At 32.8% G+C, this 27589-nt stretch overlaps 3 protein-coding genes across 5 annotated transcripts; 1 reads left to right on the top strand and 2 right to left on the bottom strand.

Annotated features, from left to right (window-relative positions):
- The first annotated feature begins 142 nt into the window (after positions 1-142).
- Positions 143-7115, top strand: LOC131946135 (repetitive organellar protein-like). 3 transcript variants are annotated; one of them, XM_059306784.1, is made up of 8 exons: positions 143-201; positions 1263-1361; positions 1555-1681; positions 1956-2069; positions 3816-4294; positions 4520-4624; positions 4906-4960; positions 6325-7115. In XM_059306784.1, exons 2-8 carry the CDS (start codon positions 1263-1265, stop codon positions 6714-6716), a joined length of 1371 nt encoding a protein of 456 aa, XP_059162767.1. In that variant the 5' UTR covers positions 143-201; the 3' UTR covers positions 6717-7115. The 3 variants fall into 3 exon arrangements, with proteins under 3 accessions (XP_059162767.1, XP_059162768.1, XP_059162769.1); XM_059306785.1 differs by having other exon boundaries at positions 1962-2069; XM_059306786.1 differs by lacking the exon at positions 1956-2069.
- A 2619-nt stretch (positions 7116-9734) lies between these two features.
- LOC131946106 (uncharacterized) lies at positions 9735-15759 on the bottom strand. Its single transcript, XM_059306748.1, has 8 exons — positions 15682-15759; positions 14877-14975; positions 14611-14737; positions 14206-14337; positions 13616-14061; positions 13287-13391; positions 12589-12643; positions 9735-10123 (listed from the first exon to the last, which is right to left on the bottom strand). Exons 2-8 carry the CDS (start codon positions 14973-14975, stop codon positions 9735-9737), a joined length of 1353 nt encoding a protein of 450 aa, XP_059162731.1. The 5' UTR covers positions 15682-15759.
- A 1897-nt stretch (positions 15760-17656) lies between these two features.
- LOC131946152 (uncharacterized) lies at positions 17657-26683 on the bottom strand. Its single transcript, XM_059306803.1, has 9 exons — positions 26480-26683; positions 25118-25310; positions 24018-24173; positions 23793-23884; positions 21575-21955; positions 21138-21190; positions 20057-20207; positions 18682-18820; positions 17657-18499 (listed from the first exon to the last, which is right to left on the bottom strand). The coding sequence occupies exons 1-9, from the start codon at positions 26553-26555 to the stop codon at positions 18475-18477; spliced, it is 1266 nt and encodes a 421-aa protein (XP_059162786.1). The 5' UTR covers positions 26556-26683; the 3' UTR covers positions 17657-18474.
- Positions 26684-27589: the final 906 nt, after the last annotated feature.

Consider the following 27589-nt stretch of genomic DNA (forward strand, 5'->3'; position numbering starts at 1 on the left):
TGTTTCTTTTTTATTTGGTTTAAAATGAAAAAAATAATTTCCAACTAAACATTAACTGCTTCTGAAAAGAAAACTGAAAATATTCACGGAAAATTCCGGTATTACCTAACACTTCTTGGAATGAATTTAGCAATTAAAAAAGCGGCCATGTTGTAAGATTGTAGCTGTGTACCTTTCCCAGGCTAAAGTAAAAACGTGAAGGTAAGGCCTAATTGTATTTAAGAATGTGATTTTCTAACAAAAAGTAAAATAAAATAGTATCCGTGATAAGAGGTACGCAAGCTAGCTAGTTTATAGTTCCTTGTATTTTTATATTATAAAGTGTAAAACACAATCTTGACATGACAGTGTAGCTGATACAGAATGGATGTTGTTCAACTTCAATAGTTGAGTAATAGAGTTGTTTCTCCAAAATTATTTTTAAAAAAAAAACGTAATTTTACTACCTGAAATTACTCAAAATTTGACAGAAGGCAGAGAATTAGATGTTAAATTTAGTTTATCGATCTGAAATAGTAGGCCTACTCAAGTTATAGACTTCCGGTTATCGGAAATCGCTCAAAAGGTGATAAGGAACTACCATTTTAATGTAATACTTATATTATGAAATTTCATCAACCTAGTTGTAACGGTACTCAAATTATCGTGTTTACAGACATACACACACATACACACACATATATAAACATACACAAAGACATAATACGGACAATATTGCAAAATTATTTTTTTCCGACTCAGGGAGGTGTAAAACGTCCAGATTTGTAAACATCTTTTTTTTGCACGATTACAATACTTTTTCTATACTCTGTATATACGAGAAAGCAAAACCGACTATCTTTTAAAACCTGCTATGATTCTGTAAATATTAACACAACTCATTTTAAAACGCTACAGCATACTCGGAATTGGTATAGAGTTTTTTAGCACGTATCATTATTATTTTTTTTTATAGAAGCGATCAACAATAAAATAACTAGCTTTTTGTCTCCCCTGTAAAATTTACATTTTCGGAGTTCGACGGGTTTGCGTTACTGACATCAAAGAAATAATGTAAGTGGTAAAAACCTACAAATCTAAGATATATGCTTTAAGTTACAAATATGAATATGGCGGTTACGTTTTCAGGACAGTAAATGGTGTTGGCCCTACTCACAATGAATAATAACGGTTAATATATGTTATTATTTAATCACGTTATTATATGAGACACAGAAATCAAGCCAGTGGTTAACACAGTCGAGATACATTTCTTTTTCAAGATGCGTCCAAGAATTCAGGCCAAGCTAGTTACAGAGCATATGCGATATTTGGAAGAACAGATAGGAGTTATGGAACCTGTCATGAAAGCTATGAAAAGTGTAAGACAAATACGCGAATGTACATTTTTAATATACAGTAATTCAATGTAGGTTTGTTGAATTATGTAGCTGGCTGGTTAGAAATAATATCGGTGCCTTTTAATTTTTTTGTAAAAACGCTTTAGATTTTTCTTACATTTTTTAGAAAATACATGTAAATTGAATACAATACGTATCAATTTAAAATCAACAGGCAATGAAAAAAAGCAAGACCTGGTTAGAAGATACACAAGACGACAGGTCATTGACCTATCTCGAGTTACAACAAGTGTTGGACACAGCCACCCAGGATTTCTTGGATTTATCTTCAGCATTAATACGTTTGTTTAGACATTATATATTTTATTAAAAATTTGATAGTGCAATACATTTTATATATAAATAATATATATTTGAATCAATCGACGTAAGCATTAAGAATTTCAGTACCAATGTTAATGTTGCTAAGTAGAGTTTAATTAAACGAGTGCTCCATAGGTTTGCAATTGCATCACAGACATATAAAAACGATGTAACTTTCAAAATGCTGTGATATATGCTCTTAATATTATTGAAAAATTATTAATATTTTTCCCTTTTTTATAACATTTTTAGAAACAGATCAAAGCAACGACGTTCAAGATGATACGGAACGCGTTCACTCGGTCACATATACAGCGTCAACTGTAAATCTGGCTTCGAGACAATCCCTAATAGAACTTCCAACAGGTAAAAAAAATGTTGCGATAAGAAAAGTTACAAAGGTTAAGAATATAGATGTATTTGTATGTCTCGAATTTAATTAAATATGTATAACTAGATACGTTTTACCTTTTTTTCAAATGCACATCTATCTATATAATACTAAAACTCAAGTTTGTTTACCTGTTTGCATTTTTTTTGTCCGTTTGGTTACACTATGTGTAGAGCTGTGAAATACGTAGTTGGGTAAATAATAATGTTATTTTTGACCAAACTGTTTATCACAAATTAATTTAAAGACGCTAGATTAACCACATTAATTATAAAAGTTCAGAACAATGACTATACTTATAGTGATATCACATGATTTATTTACTTTTTATAACAATGATGGCGGCTTCCATTGACGATTTATTTGCCCATTCAAAAATATATTATAAAGCTAATTTTCTATAGGCTATAGCCTTAACGATGCGTCCGTTTGCTGTTTTTATTAGGTTCCAAAACTATTATCAATTTTCAACAATTTGAATATACATTAAATTTCTCTAGATCTTCAGATCAGAGGTTGGACGAAGGGAAAGTCAATCCTAGATTTAAAATCTTGAATATAGTTCAAACAAAAATTAATTAGTTAAAAATAAAATCAATTATAAAACAATTAAACTGTTAATTTTTTTTATAAAACTATGTTAGTCTTTAAATATTTGATATACATCTTTGCTTTTTACCTTCAAGGATCGTCTAATTCGTGAATACATGTGATTTATCTATCACTAGGTTCTAGATCTATTCTATATTCTAGATCTAGAAAAAACTAGCCTTAAGCAAGCTAACCGTAATCTACTTCTGATCTAGATCTAGATTTATGTTAATAATGAGTTTCTAAACTAAACTATTTCAGGCCTTAATTATTTTTATAAACCCTTTTTGTTTAGCTATGAAATTGGCTGATTTGGGATAAAATTTATTTTGAATTAATACTAGATCTAGGGCCTATTGCGTAACTTACGTTTCTTACGCGGACTATATTAGATCTACATGTACCGCTAATTTTTCGCATGATTGTAACTTCCAAGATAGCCGAGTTGATAGTGTAATAGCTACCTATGCGGGTGGTACGGGTTCGAGACATATCATGTAAATGTAATTACTTTTTTTTCTCTTTTTTTATAGATGTGAATGACAAAGTTGCCTATCGGGACTTAGTAGGACACGGGGCAGGTCAAGTAGAGTTCCCCTGTTTCTGTGTCCTCAGCATATGAAGAGATAGTGTGGTCAGACACATTCTCAGCCGAAATACGTGTTTTCACACAATAAAACATGTTCCCTGAGACTTGGTGGGACACTTTGCTGGTGAAGTAGAGTTGGGCATGTGTAGAGTTCACCTGTGACGTCAGCATATGAAGAAATAGTGTGGTCTGACCCATGCTTAGCCGAAATCGGTATTTTAAAAGACATAAGAGTTGGCGGAATACTGGGCAGGTAAAGTAGAGTTGACCTGTTTTTGTGACCTCAGCATATGAAGGGGTAGTGTGGTCAGTTACATGCTCAGCCGAAATAGGTGTTTTTAAAAAAAAACGTCTGAGGTGTGACGTCTTTTTTAATGTGGGGTCTTGTTTTTGTGTGACGATAAGTTATTTTTAAATTGCAGTTAATGACACAGTTTAAAAAAAACACGTATCGTTTATCATTTATTTTCACAAATGTGTTGTAAAGGCCAAATTGAAGTTGTTTTTCATTTAAATTTGATCTTTATTTGTTCCTGTTTAGACATAGTTAACAGAATAGATCTGATTGAGAAAACTGTATCATTATTACAAGACACAAAACAACGGACGGAAGAAGATATATTAGAAATAAAACAATGGAAGGACGCCGTTGTAACAGAACAAAATGATATGGAGAAAAATATTGAAAAACTATCGAAGCAACACAAGCAGAAGTTTAAAAACATAAGAAAGAAAATAAATGAACAAGATGATAAATGTTGTGATATGAATGAAGAAATTGAAAAGTTAAAGCAAAAACAATCTGCTTTAATCTCAAGTATAGATAAACTGTCGCCAGTAGTGAAAAAATATGAAAACGACATAGAGAAAATAAATGAAGAAATTCAAGATCAAAAAAATAAAATAGTTAATGCCACACAAGGAGTTAACAAACAATCTGATTTAATATCTGCTTTACAAGAAGATGGACAGAAAGAATTAATCAGTACAAGACAAAAGCTTGATGATTTGTTTTCTAAGGTAAAATAACTTTTGCTTTTACTTAAAGGAAGGATAATATTGTTTTGAAAAATGTGGTAATATTGTGATGAAAACGCTTTCCACAAAAACAATTTAGATTATTAAAACTTAAAAATCATTTATTAAGTATGTACTATCGTGTTTAAAGATGTTCAGATATCAGTGTACTATTTATATTATTTAATGTACAATAAAAAAATACTTTTCTGCTATACTTTTTTTTAGCAAAATATAATATGTAAGCTACTACAACAAAGACAAATGTCAATGGATAGAGTGTTTCAAAAGTTTACTGGAAAATTCTCAACTAGTGGGCACAAAAACATGAAGGTAAATATATTTTAGGCATTCACATTTTGAATTAATTTAATGAAGTTAGTTCTGCACATGCAGCTTTATAAACATTAAACATTTTCCGTAATTGTATTATTCATTGATTTTTAATTGAATCTACTGATTAAACCGATAAATATCTAACATATGCATGCATCAATATGAGTTTTAATAAAGGATTGGTCAGTAAATGTAATTGTTACAAAATTCAAAATAGTTTTAATGTTTTAGCTATTAAAAACAAAACTAAACAATGCTGTAATATTTGTTTTATTTAGATTGATGCTATGGAAAATGATGTCTTAAGGCTGACAACAGATTTTCATAAAATTGGTCAGTTGCTGTAAATAATTTAAAACTATGACTAGATTATTATTTATATTAGCTTGAATATATTAATTTTTCTTTGGCCTGAATGTTAGCCTGTATGCTTACTAAACATAATGGGTGGCTCTCATATCAACCTAGATTTCTAAATATAAGTTCATTAAAAGCAGCTAGTTTTTTTTTTAAAATATAGCTTTAAATGGGGATTTTTACTTGCGTTTTAAAATGTTTAATTCCATCAAAATCAAACTCATATTACGAAACTTGTAAATAATTGTGCTTATTTACATTGCTGTACACATTCTCAATTTGTTAACAGACATTACCAAGTTGAAAATAATTCTTCCATCATTATTGTTGACATGGATAAAAACCTTTTTTTGGTTTTTAGATTTTGCAAACAAAGCGACCGTAAAAAAAAAAAATAAGCCTGAACATTCTAAATAGTTTAGAATATTTGTTTTGTTTAAGGCTACTTTTCTATTTATTTTCATCAAGCTCAAGCTATAACCAGAAATTTCAATTTCGTAAGACAAACAATGAATGGATCTATAGGAATTCTATGATCGATATTCTAAAAACCCTATTTTAAAAAAAAAACCTCAAATGAATTGTACTCAAAAACGTTGTTGATAATATTTTCAAAGTGTAGCTTTGTTTGTTTTCAATTTCGGTGAAAATAAATACAATCACATTGTTTTTAGAATTTTAAATGTTTTTCCCTAGTTACAGAATAACTAAAACCATAAATTACCTCCAATCTTTAGTAAAGTCCAGCAAACATCACACATTCATATCTATATAACAATATTTATTTTATTAACAACGTGCATAATTTTTAAAAATATTTAATGGCACTTTCGAATAATTGGTAGACTGTTCTCGTTTGAGTACATTGACTAGACATACTAACTCTAGAATTCTTCTAACCACCCGCTACCATTTTATGCCCAACACTGGTGTTTATTGGTGCTCTCTCTTCTGATGATGTTTTACTGCCACTAACCAGACAAAGGGTGTAAAAAACAATTGCAAACTTGAGTTGTCGAGAGTGTAATTAACCTGTGAAGTTACGCATGATGACGTAATTTCATTGAAGACAGAAAAAAGTAAAGTAATATAAAGTCATTATTGTCCAACAAATTACCTTCAGCAAGATTACAATACCTGTCTCGTGAAAGTACTGAGAAACAATGACATTTAGTTTCGTTGGTCTTGCGATATTAACAATAAAATGGCTTCTAACATAGCGTTGTATAATTTTATGAATATTTTTGGGAAACACAAAAAACGAAATATTTTAGTAAAATTAGGTTGAATACGTTGTAGTTAAGTTGTTATGAAGCTGATGAAATGTTTTTATTTGACAGAGAACCTGGTACGTCACATATATGTTTGTCAAATACAGCTTGCTTACACTACACCAGTGAGTACTGATTCGATAATTTTAAAATTTGGTGATGTCCGTGAGTACAACGGTCAACATTTCAATCAAACAACAGGAAAATTTCTATCACCACATGATGGTTTATATCTTGTATTTGTGACTCTAAACGAATGGGGCAAGAAATTTGTTCAAGTTGGTGTTTACACTGAAGACATTCTGTGCCTGAGCACCGAAGTTAAATTTGCCAATACCAACGCTGCTGGGTCAGTAGTTATTGACATGAAGAAAGGTCAAGAGCTTTTCTTTAAAGTCGATCATGCTGATCAAAATGCTAGTTTATCCTGGTACAGTGCATTTTCTATTGTCAGTTTGTAGAAGTGCTTGGTGAGTGTTACCTTATTTATATATGTAATCCAGATATGTAACACGATTTTAAATACTCTAAAACCAGAATTTACAACTATACTACTTTCAGAAATGTATAAACTTCTGTCACTTCACAATTATCAAGCATGTATCATCAATCCAATATGAATTAGTTTTGTAATTCGCTCAACTACTTACTTCTTTTATAGATCACATCGTATGAAAATGTGTATGCTTTAATCTATAATACAGATAACATGTACTGAATATATCCAGCATTCCAATAGCCCGATGTTTAATATATGCCGTTTATAACTCTACTTATATTCCAAATGATTTACTGATTATGCACAACACATAATCAAATGTAAATTTAGTTTGATGATTTTATAATTATACTAGTAGAAACGTGATGAAAAATAAAAAAAAATATTACAATATGATAGATGTGTTTGTATCATTTAAAAAAGTACTATATTTAAATGAAAACGTTTTATAAACAATAGGAACTTTGAGAGACTTTCAGGAAGGGTAAATCACCATGAAGAATGAGCCACAGAGGGAGGGGAAATAATCGATTAAGAAGTGGTGAATAAATAATAGGAACAATATGTATCAGAGAAATACTACAAGAAAAGAAAAACGTTAGGCATGTAGAAATGTCTTGTATTTTCATCCTTGCTTGTTTTAACATACTTAGAAAACATCGCTCCGGATTTACTTTTTTTACAGAGGTAGAAACATCTATTTTTCTCAAAGTTACTACAGATCAAATTGGACTTAAGTTGATGCTTAATTATTTAGTTATGAATTAATTAAATTATACTGGGCGGTTTGCATGTTGATTTGGTTACCGCAAATTAATTCACATTTTTCAGAAAACAGAGCATTAGATCTTTTATATATATATATATATATATATATATACATATATATATATATATATATATATATATATATATATATATATATAGTATATATATATATATATATATATATATATATATATATATATATATATATATATATATATATATATATATATATATATATATATATATGTGCGTGTGTGTGTGTGTGTTTGTGTGTGGGGGGGGGGGGGGGGGGGGGGGGAATTCCGTCTAACTCAAACAGTATTTAAGTTATAGGCTTCAGAAAAACTGAAAGTAGAAAAAGTTCCTTTTCCGGTACCGGAAACGGATTTAATATGATACTTATATATGAAATTTCGTCAACCAAGATGTAACTGTGCTCATGTTACCGTGTTCACAGACAAACAGAAACACACACACACATGTGCTCATATTGCATTATAATCTACACGTCATTTTTGGAAAACAAATGGTTTGATTTTTTTTTTAGGTTGCATTTTAAAATACATACAATTAAACATACACAGAGTTTATATTCGAGTGATCTAACATAAATTAATGTAAGGACAATTTAAAGTAGCTATGCTTCGTATGCCCTTGTGTAATTAACATATATGCTACTTCATAAAATATTATGTCTTGTCAATTCAGTACGTTTATGTAACATAATATGCTTGTCGCAGATAGCTTGCAGCACCACTCTCCGTCATGGTTTAATCATGTCAAGATTTAAAGATATACATGTATGTAATGGTTAAAACTGTAATCAAATAACTTGATAGTTTATATAAGTATACGAGAAAGTAAAAATTGTCCAATTAATGCAATTAATCATTATTGTTTTTTTTAAAAAATAGACTAGTTTTTTGTTAATCTAATTAGTTATTTTACAAGCTAAGGAACGCTGGCAAGATATGGGTTAGTACGTAAGTAATAAATTAATATTTGTAGTGATAAAACGCATAGTGCCTACATAATATAATGAAAAAAATTATTTTAAAGATATTACTAATACTATGGAAAAAAATAAATAAAACAGGAGTGATCTTCCCTAAACATTAACGGTATATTCTTATATCACCCTAAGTCTATCGGAGAGCACTTTGAGCTCTAGTTCAGGTGTGATCAAATCAAACAGTACATGACTGCTGATAGACTGTTTATAAACTAAATTGGTTGAATGTCAGTGATACATTTCTCTGCAATACACAGAGTCAGCTTAGAGTAAATAACAAGCAAATAAGATGGGTGAAATATAAACATCGGATCTCGGCCTTTTAAAATTTCAGTGGCCCCCATGTTAATGACGGGCCATTGATACTAAAATGATAAGTGTTCTCTTCACACTAATCATTTCAAGTTTCCACAACCAAGAAATCCACCCACCTTCTTGAAATTATGTGTTAGTTAGTGTAGTGCTCGGACAAAGTTAAGAGTAAAGAAATCAACATTATATTAAGACATGGTTTTTGAGATGTTTGCTTATCATCTCTCTATAGTGAAGACATGTTTCATACACATACTGTTGCTAAATGCAATACCTATTTAACAAGGTTTTTCTACAACACATTGGACAGTAGTAGATATTAAACAAATGTACAATTAGAACCAAATTTTATTACGTAATAATAAAAATATATATTTCCAATACAAACAAAAATGTTAAATTTGCAAAATACAATTATATGTTTCAGGCATTAATAATATTTATGATTTAATAGTATTACAAATATACATTCTTAATATTATATGCAGTAAAAGTAATGCTAGGTAGAGATATAAAACAGGCATGATATCTTCAGTGTATAAAGTGAGTAATCCTCTTCATGCCTAGCGATACATTTGGCAGATGAAATAGAGTTCTTATGTTTCTTCACCTCGGCATATAAAAAGAAGTTTTAATTAAAGAGTCGGGCAGACACCAGAGCTAAGGGGACTCAGGTACGCTCTACTGGTCTGGACTAATATTCTATCTTGAGTTTTTTCGAGTTAGCAGAACTTTTACCCTACCGCATAGCCACGCCGTTACCTCTTCAGTGTATACATTTATTTAAAAGCTCTAGCGAGAATGTACCCTTAAGGTAATATTCAACTTAGTTTTATATTTTGATTTTAAATTTTAGGTTAACAAATACAATTATATTTAATCTTTCAGCTAAATTCTTAAAATAGTAAAACCGCTTCCTTTTTGCAGGAAAGACCCTGGTCCTGATTGTTGAACTTTAAAATATAGCTCTTGACCTTTCTTCAACGGAACTACAGTTGATCCGCAAGCAGAAATATTGTCAGCTTTCACGTAAATAGTCTTATACTTTAGTTCTCCGACTGCTACTTGAACCAAAATTGGATTATTTCCACCGGCTACTAACGTCACGATAACCAGATATAAACCATCATCTGGTGCTTCAAGTTTTCCTGTTGTTTTATTAAAATGGCTGCCGTTATGTTCCCTCAGTACAGGGAATGTAGAAATAATTAAACCAGTGGTTACTGGTGTGTTGTCCAGGTAAATTTGACAGATGTAAGGCTGACATACACGGGTCTCTGTCAAAATAAAATAGAACAGTGTCTTCATCACACAATTTCATGTAAATATCTATGTGTAAAGGGGCAGAATAAGCCCTTACGGGGATATGCTCCATTTTTTCTTGTATACAATTTAAGATCTCAAGCCTTTTTAATACATTTACCACGTTTGGTACATGAGGGTAAGTATTAAACAGCAAAAAAAAAAGGTTGAAAACAATTTTGGTTGTCCTGGAAACCCAAAAAAAAAACACACAATTTTTAATTTTTCAGTACATTTTAAAATGCTAAAGCTTTTAATTATTCACTTATAGCAGTCACGTTTAAACTGCTGATATTTTATTATATATTAAAACATTAATATACGACGACATTTTGAAATAGCAAATAATAAGAATTTTACAAGGCCTAAAATAGCGACCCTGTTAGTATTCAAAAGTTTCAAAATTTGCATATTATTTACCATATACTTTTTTTCTATAAAAGCTATTTATTTAGTTTTATTTTTGCATGAATTGCAATTATTGAAAATTCGGTGGGCATTGTTTAATAAGTACACAATTAGTAGGCTTTTTGGTGTTAAAAACCTCCGAACTGAGCCAAAAGTAACGAAAAATAGGTCACGAAAATACCCTATCTGTGTTAACTATAAAGCCCATTGTAAGCTTCTAGTGTTTTCCGAGGTGATGGAAATTAAGATTATCAAATGCATGCTAAATCCAGCTTTTCAATGACGCCAAATACAATATGATGACGGATATAAAACTTTTCGTAGAGAGCTTGTAAGATTGGGAAAAATTGACTTATTTTTAATTAAAAGGTTTATATATCATGGTATTTTAAACAAATACGCATTTGTTCTCATTAAAGTTATTATTTTCTTAACACAAATATGGACAAGTATTCAAAAGTGCAAGAAACCCACCATGTCGACCTCCCCCTAGTAATTTTGTGATTTTGTTTGCGGATCATATCCCCTTAACTAAACGTGTTGTATAAGATAAAACATAAAACACTTGGTTAGGGCCAACAGGTACACGCACAACTGATATTCCAATAAACATGGATACAACATTTCAAATGTTAGTCATATCTTACAACATAGCTTCGTCATGCTCAATATAAAGGAATGTTTTAACATACAATAGATTAAAATACACTACATTATAAGTCCTTTTAGATCTCTCATTAAATCAAGTTTGGCCAACAATATAGCAAATATCCAAGAAAAATTAAAATTAAAAGCATCATTCAAACGGTAGTTATGCACACTTTTATACCGGGAATACATTAATGTAATATATTGCGCTTATTATTTGTATGGTAATCTAGGTTGCGAGCAGAACACGTTTCTTAATAACTATAATGTATATTAACAAAGCAGTTGTAGCTAGGTCTAATTCCACGTTTATCTAGAGGTAAAAAAAAATTCATAAAAAACGTTTTAATAACAAGCTTTTATGTACTAATGCACTAAAAAGTAGAAAATAAATTATACACTACTATTTAAATAACTATAAAGAAAAGCGTGGGTCACTTTAGTATCTATTGGATACCTTTACTACTGAACGTGATGTCGCAGCCATTGAAAGTGATGGCGCAGCTATTGAACGTGATGACGCGTGTGGTGTTGTTGGATAGACATGCCTACTAATTCGGTCCAAATTTTAATTAATTCATAAAAAATTAATTAGGCATCCAATTAAGTCAAATTTAATTTCAGATTGCATTGTCTGCATGTCTTGACCCACGTGCCAAGTGTGAATCGTATCGGTCAAGTAGAAGTTTCCGAATTTTCACTCCGGTGTTTCGGTCTAGACTGACGACTGACAACAGAGGAAGCAAGTTAAATAAAAGCTTGTAAAAACAATATTTTCTTCCTCCCCCCGTCCATTTCTTTGCACACCTAATCAAGCACAATAAAGCGATGCCCATATGTGGCGGAAGCACGTCCCTTGTACATTCGTCGCATTGGCGCACCATATTTGAATTTTTTTTTTAAATTTGGAAACACATATTAAAAACAAAAATCGTAACTAACGAAATCAGAATCATAATAATTATGAGGCAGTTTCGTAGAAATAATTTATAAATACATTATTAAACCAAACTTAAAAAAAAAATAGCAATGCTATAGCGCCAGTCTCTTGATTTGAGAATTCCCTCAGATCCATGACCTAAGTTTAATTAGGTTTTACACTTACGGCTTCTTACATGCTGTCCATATATATTTAAATAAGAATCCACTTATAATTTACTTTATTTAAATAAAAATCCACTTATAATTTACTTTATTTAAATAAGAATCCACTTATAATTTACTTCATTGAGTCAACAATGTATGTAACTAACTACTGTGATGGAGGAGCGATAAGGGCACACATTGTTGCAGCTCTATTTCACCAACATACAAGCACCTTGTACAAATTGTATAGAAATATCGAAAACAAAATGTTATTCTAGCATTACAATTAAAAACTCACCTATTAGTTTAAAATCTGTCATCAACTTCAATAGATCAGTTTCTATTAATCCTATGTGAAACAATAAAATATATTTTTAAAAAATTTTCAATATTTAGTCTCTCGTATACGATGTAATGTAATCAAAATCGAGATATTTAAAAAACATAGTTTTGCAAATGTGTCCGTATCTCTATATATGTGTGTGTGTGTGTGGATGTGTGTCTGTGAACATGATAACATGCGAACCTCTACAGCTAGGTTGATGAAATTTTATAGATAAGTATGATATTGAATTGAATTCCGGTAAGCGGAAAACTATCTTATACAACATTTCATTTTCAAAAGCCTGTAACCTGAGTACAGTTTCAGAGAGACGAATTTTACATGTAAGTTAAAGATCTGACTTCTGTCAAATTTTAGTAATTTCCGATTACCGGAAGTAAAACTTTACGCTGTATTTTATTTCTCAAAAAACAGATTTAATGATGAAAGAATTGATTAAAAATCCCCGTAGAGTTATATATATTCGAGATAGTTTAGGGGGATCTATCCTGCTTTATTAAGAAACATGTTATATTTGCTTTATATGTACTTCACTGTAATTTTATAAATAACGGCATACTTAGTATTTTGTCTATGGGAAGAGATAAAAGCAGTTCGAAAATGAAAGAACGGTTTTCTACATAAAAAACTGTAGGCCTACTTCTTATCTTTACCTTTTTTGTAGTTTGCTCCTTAGCCTCGAAATTCTGATTAAGTACTTGAATAATTTTGTCAATGGGCATCATTCTTTGTTGTACAATTCTGTACATCACGTTTAACTGTAACGATGGATATAATATATATATATATATATATATATATATAAAATTATATCTACAGTTACAAACAATGAAAGTTAAATGTTTATTGTAAGGCCAAAAGCGAAGTTCATTAATCATTTTTTAGAAACTATTAAAATTATATGATGACAATTACAGCGATACATTATTACAATGCAAGATTAACTTGTAGCATAAAAAAAATTGTCGAACTAAATATTTACCTTCGCAGCGTCATTCTTTACTTCTTCTTGTAAAGTAACAATCAAATCGGACTGTCTTTTCATTTCTTCAGGTAGACTGTTTGTTTTATTTGTGTGATCTTGCATCTCTTTATTTATTTTGTGTAAGCTGTTTTCATAATCTTTCATATCTAGACAAAGTTTTTCTAGTGTTTTGTTTGACTTGGTTTCTCTATCTTTTAAACTTTCAAATTCTTTGTTCAGCTCCTTTACTTTGTTATCTTGTTCACTCATTTGTTTTCTGAGGTTTTTAAAATTCTGCTTTTGTTTTTTATTCAGTTGTTCAACTTTTAACACTTTATCATTTTGTTCTGCCATAAAGTTGTCTCTCCATATTTTAAGCTCTGATATTTCTTCTTCCGCCTTTTGTCTTGTGTCTTGTAGAGAAACTAGATTAGTCTCTATCAGCTTCAGCTTATTTACTATTTCTGTAAAAACAAATTAAAATAAATAGTTTTCCAAATACACAAATGTTTCAAACTACAAAGTAATTAAAATTATTTAGGAAGTCTAAGTTTGTTTTATGATCATAGGATAATGTCAAAAATTGACCAGTGCTAAATCTTGTATACCCAGTGTTAGTTGAGCATCTTTAGTGACTTGATTTGTATTAATGTCAAGTTTTTCTGTTGCTGTAGTTTGTTGTGTAGACTGAGATAAAGATGACGTTCCTTTCTCGACATCCGCGTGTTCTTGATTTTCATCTGGTTTATATATATGAACAAAATAATGTTTTACGGCATATTTGTGTCAATGTGTTAACAATATTTAAATTTGTTGTACAATATTTATGAAGTTTCTTGTGCACTGTATTGATTTTCTATAGACCTACAACGCTTACACTTGGTATAATATTAGAAAACAGTATTTAAATTTATGTTGGAACTATATTTATGAAGTTCCTTGTGCGACATTTATTGATTTAATGTACACCTACAACTCTTACATTTGCTATAATATTAGAAAACAATATTTACTTATGATTGATGTTGTGGCATTTATTAAAAGCAATGTGGCTGATTCTAGATCTTGGTGTATTTCGATGTACGTGATAGACGGGTTGTCATTTTTATCGTCTACCCAAGTCTGACTTTTTTCTACTGCCTTTAAAAAAACATTTTCCATTAAACTTACAAACATTTTAATATTCATTTATTTAGAATTGTTTTTTTACTACTTGTTATGTACATAAATCATCATTAGCTTGTACATTGATGTACAAACAACATTAATAATCAATTACTTGTTTCATAACTTCCAAGACAGGTTCCAGAACTTGTATCTGTTCTTCCAAATATTTCTTGTGTCGTATTACAAGTTCAACTTGAATCCTGGGTCGCATCTAACAAAATTAAAAAAAAAAACGATGGTCGATAAATGACTATGTAACTTGATTAACCAGAAAAATGTAAAACTAATACAATAATTTAAAATGTTCACAACCAATTTATATAGTTTAAAAAAAATCACAATTGATTTAAATTTACAACACGGGTTTTCAGTAAACAATATTATTCATAGACATTTATTCGGTGCTTATTAAACGTGTTATTCTACAAAAGAAAATATTGGACAATAGTTGATTCTGATTGCATGACATTGCCGTCTTCACTAAATTGATTTAAAGGCAAGCAAGTGAAAATGAAAGTATCTAACGGGAAAATTCGCTGTTATAAAAATACATTTCTTCCAGCGTCAAAATGGTCTTGGTCTTGTCTGCAATATATGTGACTTATGCTAATAAATATATATTGTTTCTTGCTTCTTACTAAAACACAATTAGTTAAAATAAAATCACATTTAAATATATTTATAAATTCATTTGGTCATTTAATGTTTTTACACCCATGTCACACACATTCTGTTACAATTTAATCATATTTCATTATCTTTAACTTATCTTAAAAATACTTACAATTTGTATTTAAAACATAAAATCTACACGTCATATATAATACACAATATAATCTACATTTGATCTTCTTATCTTATATACATTACTAAATGAAGATACATTTATGTTCTGTACACTATATGTTTACACTTACTGTAATCGTAAATTTCTGTTACGTGTTTGACGTGTAGGAAAAACTTTCTTAATTCAACAACTTCTTGGCTGCCTTTGAAACTGGAAGTAATAAACTGGAAATTCCGCTTTTTATCTATTACATTAGCACCTCGGTACAAAGTGCACAACAACTCAAGGGACATAACTGTGGCTGTTCTAGTTTTTTTTTAGCTCCCCATGCGACCATTATACGGACAATAGCGCCTTTTCGGAGATTAATAATGAATTACATGAATTTTAAAATAAGTTCGCACAATAAAAAAAATAAACCGAGAATGATCTCCCCTAAACTTTCTCGAACATTCTTATATAACGCTACGGGGAAGGCAACTCGGGATATACAGACTGTAATACACACACATACACACACAGACATTCGGACAAGATTGCAAAACTATGTTTTTCCGACTCAGGTAGGTGTTAAACGTCGAGATTTGCATTTTCTTTTCGCACGATTACAAGACTTTCTCTATACTTCGTACATACAAAAAAAGTAAAAATATTGCTTAGGACACTGAACACACAAGATACACATTACACACTCGAACTCTAACCTCTTAGAGTCTACGAGGGAAGGTTGGTCGCCAGTAATGGAAATGAACAAGTACTAAATCCAGTCACTGACAGGCCTTACGAGATGTATTTGAAACATAACTTCAACACAAATAATGCGACGTATAAAAAGTTTTATAAGTAAATAATGTAGATCTACTTGAAAATACATCTCATGTATAAAGGATACAAAAAACCTTGCCAACTATAAAATTAAGGAAGTAATACCTGTATGGTGAACGAAATGCCGTATGAGCAAATGCATGTCAGTACATCTGTTTGATTATTTTCTTTGCACTATTACAATATTTTATACTCTGTATACGAGAAAGTAAAAAGCAACAGCAAGTACATAACTTCAGCTACGAAGTAAAAACTCTTATGTTATGTACGCTAATGTTACTTTATCAATAACATACCGCAAGTAGATCTACAGCCTACTTCTTAGGGTTGCTTATCGGTGCCTAGCTCAGCACCAGTCATGTTCGAGGCGCTTTTATAGCCCACTTTAGCGCCCATACAACTAATGTTTGTGTTATTCCTGCTGCATATGAACCGTCAACCACCAACAGATCTATCTTAATTTACAAGTCTTATCTTTACTTGAGGTGTCAGGGGGTGGGAGAAAGATGACTAAGTGTACAGAATAATAAATACATTCTCACACAGCTTCAAGAACGTTAGTAAGAGTCAAGATGATCAGCATTACATATGTTGGAGTCAAGATGATCAGCATTACATATGTAGGAGTCAAGGTGATCAGCATTACGTTTGTAGGAGTCAAGGTGATCAGCATTACATATGTAGGAGTCAAGGTGATCAGCATTACGTTTGTAGGAGTCAAGGTGATCAGCATTACATATGTAGGAGTCAAGATAATCAGCATTACATTTGTAGAAGTCAAGATGATCAGCATTACATATGTAGGTGTCAAGATGATCAGCATTACATATGTAGGAGTCAAGGTGATCAGCATTACATATGTAGGAGTCAAGATGATCAGCATTACATTTGTAGAAGTCAAGATGATCAGCATTACATATGTAGGTGTCAAGATGATCAGCATTACATATGTAGGAGTCAAGGTGATCAGCATTACATTTGTAGGAGTCAAGGTGATCAGCATTACATTTGTAGGAGTCAAGGTGATCAGCATTACATATGTAGGAGTCAAGGTGATCAGCATTACATATGTAGGAGTCAAGTTGATCAGCATTACATTTGTAGGCGTCAAGATGATCAACATTACATATGTGAGAACATATACATAATACCCCGGGTTGATAAAACAATATAAAAACACTGTGGATAAGAGTAGAACTGCAACCAAAAAAAAGAATAAGCAAACTTCAATTAAAGAATAACTATAGTTATTTATTTAACAAACACTGTGAATATTTGTGAACATTATTTTTTAATTATTAGTAAAGAGGTCCGTGAGGAATACGGTGATTGAACTTGTGCTTTAGCATTATCTTAAAAAACAATCTTTAAAGAACAAAGAAAGCAGTAGCTAATTAAAAAAAAGTTAAATATCTGAACTGCAAGACTACTATTACAATGTTCCAACTTATAAATTCAGTTTTCCATGCCATTTTTTTCCCATGCAATTTTTTTCCGTACTTTAAAATAGTTAATACAATAGAGTTGCATGGCTAAAATCTACTGAGCACAAAATGAGGATCCCTTACTTTTGTAGGTAATATTAAATAAGTAATTAAAAAAATAATTAGACATCCAGTTAAGCTAAATTTTATGTCATATCGATTTATATATCATGGATATATTTCTTGTCCTGAACAATTAAATCACAAAAAACAGACATTTTTAAGGGCTACCACACATTTTTTAAAGTGAATCCTATCCTAATATTCAATCCCCAACTGAAATTTTAAAACCCTGAAACTTTATGTCAAGTCAGGAATTCTTTTTTAAATAAAATTTAAAATATTTCATTTTTGAGACATATGTTAAAAGTTTCATTACTGAAATTATAACAATTTTTAAACACAAATTATTCATTTTTAATTTATAGCAACCAACAGAAAAAATTTAAGGAATTTAAAAAAAATTATCGTGGAGTTAAAACAAAAAACAGCATGTGGGCTGCCAAAAAAAAATTAGTAAATTAGTAAAGACGTTGAGAGACTTGGCCAGAAAACTTGCTGGTGTGAGCGTCACACGCCTTTGACTTAAGCCGCTACATTCAATTCAGCCGCCACTAACCATTAGGAGCTGGAACCAGGCTGAAAAACAAAAACTAACGTAAACAAAGGAATGGGAAAAAACGTACCACACGATTATTACTACTTATTGACATTGTTAAATTTAAATAGCAGAAGCCATTTTATATAAAGATTTCTTTTAATTTAAGGACACAGCCGTTAGACACTAAAGTTGATACCTACTTAAAACAAATAAAAATTACCTTTTCTTCCATTCCAGATAAAACAGGATTTTATTTGCCGCTATTTCAATTGCTTGCTCTTTGTTTTTTTCTTCGAAGTGTTTCTTTTGTATTTCCATCAATTTCGCTTTATTGTAAAAGTGCAGCGATATAATGACCACTGTAAAAAAGGTTTGACAAAAATAATACTAATATATATAAGCCCTGCAGCGAACTTCTCTCTCTCTCTCTCCTCCTACTCTTTCTCCCTCCCCCCCCCCCCTCTCTCTCTCTCTTTCTCAGCTGAACTATTGAAATATGCTGAGTGGCGTTGTAAACCTAGCGGTAGAAAGCTTTGAGTTCAAATCCGGGCTCAAGTCAGTAGAACGTCCCCGAGTCTACCCAGCTCTGATGTATATTTAACTTGGGTTAGGGAAAGTAATAAATCACGTCTAGAGTTCAAATCCCGCCTCAGGTCCGTAGAACGTCCCCGAGTCTACCCAGCTCGGGTTAGGGAAAGTAATAATTCACGTCAACGAAAGTAAAGGCGACTGAGCAAAGTGCTGACCACAACTTCCCTTAATATGCCGAGGTCAAGAATGTGACCTACTTAGGTCTTTTTAATTTATTAGTACTTGTATGGCCTACAGCTATATTTTATTAAACGAGGGAATTTTCCACGAGGCTCATGTGAGAGTATCCACAACTGTGCTAGTGAATCACCCCAATAGTCCTTGACCTTTGTGTCGATATCCCATAATCCTTTGGTGATAGAAATATAAAAAGAAGATTTCAGAACACGAGGGGCGCAGAGGACACCCACAGAGAGAGAGAGAGAGAGAGAGAGAGAGAGAGAGAGAGAGAGAGAGAGAGAGAGAGAGAGAGAACCCATGACATCCATGTTACCTTAAAGTTCCTTAGTATATCTTTTCTTGTGTTCATAGTGTAGGTTGTGTTAGTTATCAAGTGTTAATTGTAGTTAGAGGTGATTGTGTTTTTCTTGAAATTGTAAGTTGGGTTTTACATAATTAAATAGTTTCTGCATTGTATTTTTTTTACTTAACTTAAACTTGTTAATTTTTAGAAGTTTTGGATCTGATTAAAAGTTCTGTTAGATTCAGGATTCTTTGTATTTATCATTTACCCTAGACATTAGATAGCGAGTTTTTATAAGGAGTTTTGTTTCTAGTAGTCTTTTATAGTTTGCATTTAGTTTATCAGTCCAGAAACCATTTCCCGAAAGAATTCGGATGTTACGTTTAATAAATTAGATGTAGGAACACGTAACAAGAAACATAAACTATTTCATCTGCTCAGAGGATCACCAGAGGACTCAGGGAAAGTAAGGCAGATCACGTAATCCCTTCATATGCTGGGGTCATAAAAAAACTAAATTTGTAATTATAAAATAACTTACACAGAAAAATCAAGAGAGTGATTATTGTGACGGCATATAATACTGTGAGAGTATTCACACACACTGTTGATTCTGCTAGAGAAAGTGCGCTGTCAAAAGATTTTTCTTGAGCTACGGCGTTAGACACAGTAGCATGAAGCAATATCACGATCTATAATACAAATGTTAAACATTAGTCAATCAGCTAACAGCCTACCACCCACCCACCCAATTACCCTGTCAGCTATGTATTACTAACTTATCAATTAGATTCGTTACCAAGACACCGACCCAAACATCCACCCATCAACAAACACAACGACCCAAACATCCACCCATCAACAAACACAACGACCCAAACATCCACCCATCAACAAACACAACGACCCAAACATCCGTCCATCAACAAACACAATGACCCAAACATCCACCCATCAACAAACACAACGACCCAAACATCCACCCTTCAACAAACACAACGATCCAAACATCCACCCATCAACAAAGACACTGATCCAAACATTCACCCATCAAGAAAGACACACATTCAAACATCCACCCATCAACAAACACACCGACCCAAACATCCACCCATCAACAAACACAACGACCCAGACATCCGTCCATCAACAAACACAATGACCCAAACATCCACCCATCAACAAACACAACGACCCAGACATCCGTCCATCAACAAACACAATGACCCAAACATCCACCCATCAACAAACACAACGACCCAAACATCCACCCTTCAACAAACACAACGATCCAAACATCCACCCATCAACAAAGACACTGATCCATACATCCACCCATCAACAAAGACACTGATCCAAACATTCACCCATCAACAAAGACACTGATCCAAACATTCACCCATCAAGAAAGACACACATTCAAACATCCACCCATCAACAAACACACCGACCCAAACATCCACCCATCAACAAAGACACCCAAACATCCACCTATCAACAAAGACACCCAAACATCCACCTATCAACAAAGACACTGACCCAAACATCCACCCATCAACAAACACAACGACCCAAACATCCACCCATCAACAAAGACACACATCTATCAGACTTTCACACACCTGTATAATTTTGTTTTGACTGAAGAGGACCATTAGCAAGCCATACTCCCATGCTGTAAGACAATACGGTTTACAATTAATTGTAATCAACAATCAGTAAAAAGTTCGTTCCTATTTAAAAAGAACAGAAAATTAGAAGTTTAAAAAATATTTTATTTATGCCTATGTGCTTGTGCGTATGCGTAAGTGTGTGTATGTGTACGTGTACGTGTACGTGTACGTGTATGTGTATGTGTATGTGTATGTATATGTATATATATATATATATATATATATATATATATATATATATATATATATATATATATATATATATATATATATATATATATATATATATATATATATATAACTCGAAGCGATGAAATATAGTTCTTAGCTCGAATCCCCAACGTGTAAGTATACCTCTAAGTTGTGGTCAATGATATCGTACTCACACAAGTTGGTGGATTCTTCTGGAATAGGGGGTAAGCTTTCTGTTGGTAGATTCCTGTAGATGGACGCTCGTTGGTACTCTGTCTCGGGTAGATTGTAGTACATGTGCCTGTTGAATAGACCATTGGGCTTGTCGGAATATTTATGGACTTGTACAATCTCATCTCTATTGTTCTCCCCGTCTACGTCAGGCCCGTCCCTAGCGTCGACCAAGGCAGCCTCACTCAGGCGTCTGTTGAAGCTCAGCCCACGGCTGAAAGCGAGCAGGACGTTCTGGAGCGTGTACTGGGCGAAGGCGTCCTTCCACGTGAAGTCCTCCTCAATCAGGGGGCGGATCTCTTCCTCAAGGCGCTCGATCTGGCGCGTCTCCAGCTTGATCAAGCCTGAAACATACAAACACCCAGTCTGAAACATACAAACACCCAGTCTGAAACATACAAACATCAAGTCTGAATTATACAAACAGCAAGTCTGAAACATACAAACATCAACTCTGAATTATACAAACAGCAAGTCTGAAACATACAATCAGCAAGTCTGAAAATACAAACAGCAAGTCTGAAAATACAAACAGCAAGACTGAAAATACAAACAACAAGTCTGAAAATACAAACAGCAAGTCTGAAAATACAAACAGCAAGTCTGAAAATACAAACAGCAAGTCTGAAAATACAAACAGCAAGACTGAAACATACAAACAGCAAGACGGAAACATACAATCAGCGAGTCTGAAAATACAAACAGCAAGACTGAAAATACAAACAGCAAGTCTGAAACATACAATCAGCAAGTCTGAAACATATTAACAGCAAGTCTGAAACATACAATCAGCAAGTCTGAAACATACAAACAGCAAGTCTGAAACATACAATCAGCAAGTCTGAAAATACAAACAGCAAGTCTGAAACATACAATCAGCAAGTCTGAAAATACAAACAGCAAGTCTGAAACATACAATCAGCAAGTCTGAAAAATACAAACAGCAAGTCTGAAAATACAAACAGCAAGACTGAAACATACAATCAGCAAGTCTGAAAATACAAACATCAAGACTGAAACATACAAAGAGCAAGACCGAAACGTACAAACAGCAAGTCTGAAACATACAAACAGCAAGTCTGAATTATACAAACAGCAAGTCTGAAACATACACACATCAACTCTGAATTATACAAACAGCAAGTCTGAAACATACAAACATCAACTCTGAAACATACAAACAGCAAGTCTGAAACATACAAACATTAAGACTGAAACATACAAACATTAAGACTGAAACATACAGACAGCAAGACTGAAACATACAAACATCAAGTCTGAATTACAAATAGCATACAAACTAAAAGCCTTTTACTATGTTTTAAGTTAATTCTCTGTTTCGAAATTGTTTACTATCATTCTTGATGAGCAAAAAAAAAAAATAGAGCCACGGGACACAATTCAAGAAATTCCGACAATCTTTGTTAACATGGTTACGACCCTTTAAGTTAAAAAATAGTTTTAAACTATATGTTTTCATTACAACCCTGACCGTTCCCCGCCCTCCACTAAAAAATTCATCACCATGAAAGAATATTGGACTATAACACTAACAAAAGAGTCAGCATTTAACAATAACACTAACCCAAGAGTCAGACCTTAACTCTAACACTAACCCAAGAGTCAGACCTTAACTCTAACACTAACTTAAGAGACAGACATTAACTCTAATCAAAGAGTCAGACCTTAACTTTAACACTAACACAAGAGTCAGACCTTAACTCTAACACATACCCAAGAGTCAGACCTTAACTCTAACACTAACCCAAGCGCCAGGACTTAACTCTACCACTAACCCAAGCGTCAGGATTTAACTCTAACACTAACTCAAGAAACAGACCTTGACTCTAACACTAACTAAAGAAACAGACCTTAACTCTAACACTAAGCCAAGAGTCGGACCTTAACTCTAACGCTAACTAAAGAGTCAGACCTTAACTCTAACACTAACCCAAGAGTCGAACCTTAACTTTAACACTAACCCAAGGGTCAGACCTTAACTTTAACATAAAACCCAAGAGTCAGACCTTAACTCTAACTTAAGAGTCAGACATTTACTCTAACACTAACCCAAGAGTCAGACCTTAACTCTAACATTAACTAAAGAGTAAGACCTTAACTCTAACACTAACCCAAGAGTCAGACCTTAACTCTAACGGTAACCCAAGCGTCAGGACTTACTTCTATTTGCTGACGATATGTAGCGGGTACCGGTTTCAAGTCTGGAGAATGACGTCTGCCAGCGATTGATGACGTCACGCTTCCAATTAAAGCTAAGATTGGAAATAAATAAAATGTACCCAATTAAATGTGATATTTCCATATATGGTAAGGATTAAGACACAAAACAAGACTTACTTTGGTACCAGAACAAATTATTGTGTGACGAAACAAAACAAGACTTACTTTGGTATCAGAATAAAGTACTCCGCGCCCCAACCGGATGTTGGTATGGCCAGGAAACTGGCAGCCGAGTGGAACGACACCGGCATAAACACCGTCATCCCAAACTGGAACTTTCCTTTCGCGACAATAGACGTGGTGGTGCCACTTCTTGATGTTCTGGGACACAATGAGAGCGGTTTAAAGCAGACATTCACAGTCTCACGTCATCAACATCCACAGTCTCACGTCATCAACATCCACAGTCTCACGTCATCAACATTCACTGCTCACGTCATCAACATCCACAGTCTCACGTCGTAAATTGTCACAGACCGACGTTGTAAATATTCTCTGTCCGACTTTGTAAATATTCACTGTCCGACTTTGTAAATATTCACTGTCCGACGTTGTAAATATTCACTGTCCGACGTTGTAAATATTCACTGTCCGACTTTGTAAATATTCACTGTCCGACGTTGTAAATATTCACTGTCCAACGTTATAAATATTCACTGTCCGACGTTGTAAATATTCACTGTCCGACGTTATAAATATTCACTGTCCGACGTTGTAAATATTCACTGTCCGACGTTGTAAATATTAACAGTCCGACGTCGTAAGTTGTCACAGACCGACGTTGTAAATATTCACTGTCCGAAGTTATAAACGGTCAGAGTACATAATTTTAATAAGCAATGGCAGATATATCCGCTGAACCTTCCAATATAAAGAGCTAACTTACAAAACATTTCCGCTGAACCTTCCGATATAAAGAGCTAACTTACAAATATTTCCGCTGAACCTTCTGATATAAAGTGCTAACTTACAAATATTTCCGCTGAACCTTCTGATATAAAGAGCTAACTTAGAAATATTTCCGCTGAACCTACCGATATAAAGAGCTAACTTAGAAATATTTCCGCTGAACCTTCCGACATAAAGAGCTAACTTACAAATATTTCCGCTGAACCTTCCGATATAAAGAGCTAACTTACAAATATCTCCGCTGAACCTTCCGATATAAAGAGCTAACTTACAAATATTTCCGCTGAACCTTCCGATATAAAGAGCTAACTTACAAATATCTCCGCTGAACCTTCCGATATAAAGAGCTAACTTACATATATTTCCGCTGGACCACGTAAGTAGTGACCTGCAAACGGTTGAGAGCGACTTTTTCAAAAACGGGGTTTTGCCACATCGGAGCCGTGACGTAAACATCGAATTTATTCATCATGGTTGAGTACATCATTAGAATTTGTTGACCTTCAGGCATGTATGGGAACTGTACCTGAAATTCCACTCCCATTTGTGCTGTAGTGGGGAAAAATATGGTACGTGTAAACTTGTATCTGTAGTGGGGGAAAATGTGGAGCTTGTGAACTTATGATGTCTACACAATGTTTACTTTTAGACAAATGTTACACTAATATAGCCCAACACTCCGGCTGAGTATAACATTCCTCAATCTGTTAGTAACGGAAAACTAGATCTAGTTGTCGCAAATCTTCTGCACGTTTTTTTTCCTAGATTTCTTTAAAAACATTAATTATTGCACTCGACTTTTATAATAATATTTAGATTTACTTATTATGCTAACTAATATAATGCAGTCGACTTTATTTTTATTTCAACGTCAAATAAACTATGGTTTACAGTAACGAATGTTACATAAACTCATCAAACATAACCAGATCATTTTCGACGCTATATCGTGAGATTACCCGGATGTCTACAAAGACTTAGATATCTAAATTCTAGATCTAGATCTATCAATCTATGTGTCTAGACTCTCTAGACAGATTTACCATCAACTTTCGAGATTAATGCTAAGCATACACTAGCTAAAATGTTGATAATTCTTGAGTAAACTCTTGAGGTCTGCATTGTTTACGGCCACTAATGTTTGTTTGACCAATCCATTAATATTAGTTGGACCGTGTTTAGTAAACTCTTGAGGTCTGCATTGTTTGCGGCCACTAATGTTTGTTTGACCAATCCATTAATATTCGTTGGACCGTGTTTAGTAAACTCTTGAGGTCTGCATTGTTTGCGGCCACTAATGTTTGTTTGACCAATCCATTAATATTAGTTGGACCGTGTTTAGTAAACTCTTGAGGTCTGCATTGTTTACGGCTACTAATGTTTGTTTGACCAATCTTCAAGTGCATCTGTGCTTTAGTTGTTAAGTCATTTAGGTTATGGTGATAGGGTTAGTGTACTTTTTTGTTACGATATTAGATTCTAGGTCAATGTTACATATACCAAAGTACGGGCATGTTACGGTTGATGTTGCCTATTGTGAAATACATTAATACACATTAAACATATTTTGATACAATTACAATTAATATAAAACTAACGAAAGAAATAATAAAATTAAATAGAGGATTCTAGGGCGATGCTAACTGCAAACCGGATGTGCCGATTTCTGATGTCTACAAAGATATAGATTTATGGGTCTAGAGTCCCGACAGATTTACCTTCAACCTTTGAGATTAATCCCAAGCACACAAGAGCCAAAATGTTGATCATCCTTGAAAAATGTGTAGGAGCCATAAAACTGCTTGCTTGTATGCTCGATGTACACAATAAATGATTAGCCTTCACACCCTGTTAGAAAACTTCAGGCAGTCGGCCGAAATGGGCAACATATTTAGGTGCTGAAGGGTACACACAGATATCAGTATCCAAGCAGGCTGGGTCTGTTCAAAGCTCGTGTAAACCAGCGCTTAGTGAGTTCTGTTCTCTGTTTGCTTTTGCGCACCAAATCTTTCGATTTATTGTTGTGAACCCATTCATTCTACCGAACACCACCATAGACGTACCAATGTAAAGAGCATAACTCTGTATGAACAAATGAACCCTTTCACAAAATATTCGTTTTTGTCTAAAATTGATAATTAAGATGAAAACTACTTTTAAATGTTGGAATTAAATCTGGTTTTCTAACAGCATTAAATAGAATAGAATATATTCGGTAGAAGTACAATATAACAATGAAAAACAATTTTAAAATGTCAGAGAAAATCCGAAATAGGTCATTTTGGGTAGGCATTTTTATTTAATTTTGTCTGAAGAACTATACATCGAATTTAACAGTTGAATATCAATTTGGATTTGTTTAAGATTGTTTAAGATATATAATTCGTTAAATACATGCCTAGATATTTTTAGGCATGTCTTTATACTATTTTTAATTTTAAATCAACTGAAAATGGGACAGATGAGTCTAAAATTTTGGGATGAAAAGAGACTACGCTGTACATTTCAAAATCGCCATTCAAATTAGTAAACCGGAAAAGGATGCTGAAACTATCCAGCGTCCTGTTTAGTTAAAAATTAGGATTTGTAGGCCAAATTTTAATAAAACATATTTAATTTTTCTTTATGGGTTGCGGGCGGCAGCCGGCGTTATGGGTCATCGAAACTAATGTACGTAGATGCTAAACAAGTATTTGTAATAAATGCATTTATAAATACAATTTTGAAAGAGATTCTTTGTTATTGGGTTAAAATAAAAAGACTACTTTTGAGGATTTAATTAAAGTATTGGCGTTTGAAGTCTGATATATTAATAATGCATGCGTAAT

This window comes from Physella acuta, unplaced genomic scaffold (genome assembly GCF_028476545.2).
Source record: "Physella acuta isolate Inbredline_101_S28 unplaced genomic scaffold, ASM2847654v3 ptg000544l, whole genome shotgun sequence".
Lineage (NCBI taxonomy): Eukaryota > Metazoa > Mollusca > Gastropoda > Physidae > Physella > Physella acuta.

Excerpts from the sequence above, each read along its gene's own strand:
- LOC131946135 (XM_059306784.1), top strand. The coding sequence starts at position 1,263 with ATGCGTCCAAGAATTCAGGCCAAGCTAGTTACAGAGCATATGCGATAT. Across the intron at positions 1,682-1,955 it reads TTTATCTTCAGCATTAATAC|AAACAGATCAAAGCAACGAC; the intron begins GTTTGTTTAGAC and ends TAACATTTTTAG. Across the intron at positions 2,070-3,815 it reads CCTAATAGAACTTCCAACAG|ACATAGTTAACAGAATAGAT; the intron begins GTAAAAAAAATG and ends GTTCCTGTTTAG.
- LOC131946106 (XM_059306748.1), bottom strand. The coding sequence starts at position 14,975 with ATGCGACCCAGGATTCAAGTTGAACTTGTAATACGACACAAGAAATAT. Across the intron at positions 14,062-14,205 it reads AGATGCTCAACTAACACTGG|AAATAGTAAATAAGCTGAAG; the intron begins GTATACAAGATT and ends TTGTTTTTACAG. Across the intron at positions 13,392-13,615 it reads TAAAGAATGACGCTGCGAAG|TTAAACGTGATGTACAGAAT; the intron begins GTAAATATTTAG and ends CCATCGTTACAG.
- LOC131946152 (XM_059306803.1), bottom strand. The coding sequence starts at position 26,555 with ATGGCTCCTACACATTTTTCAAGGATGATCAACATTTTGGCTCTTGTG. Across the intron at positions 21,191-21,574 it reads AGAAGAATCCACCAACTTGT|CATGGGAGTATGGCTTGCTA; the intron begins GTGAGTACGATA and ends ATTGTCTTACAG. Across the intron at positions 18,821-20,056 it reads CACTCTCTTGATTTTTCTGT|TGGTCATTATATCGCTGCAC; the intron begins GTAAGTTATTTT and ends CCTTTTTTACAG.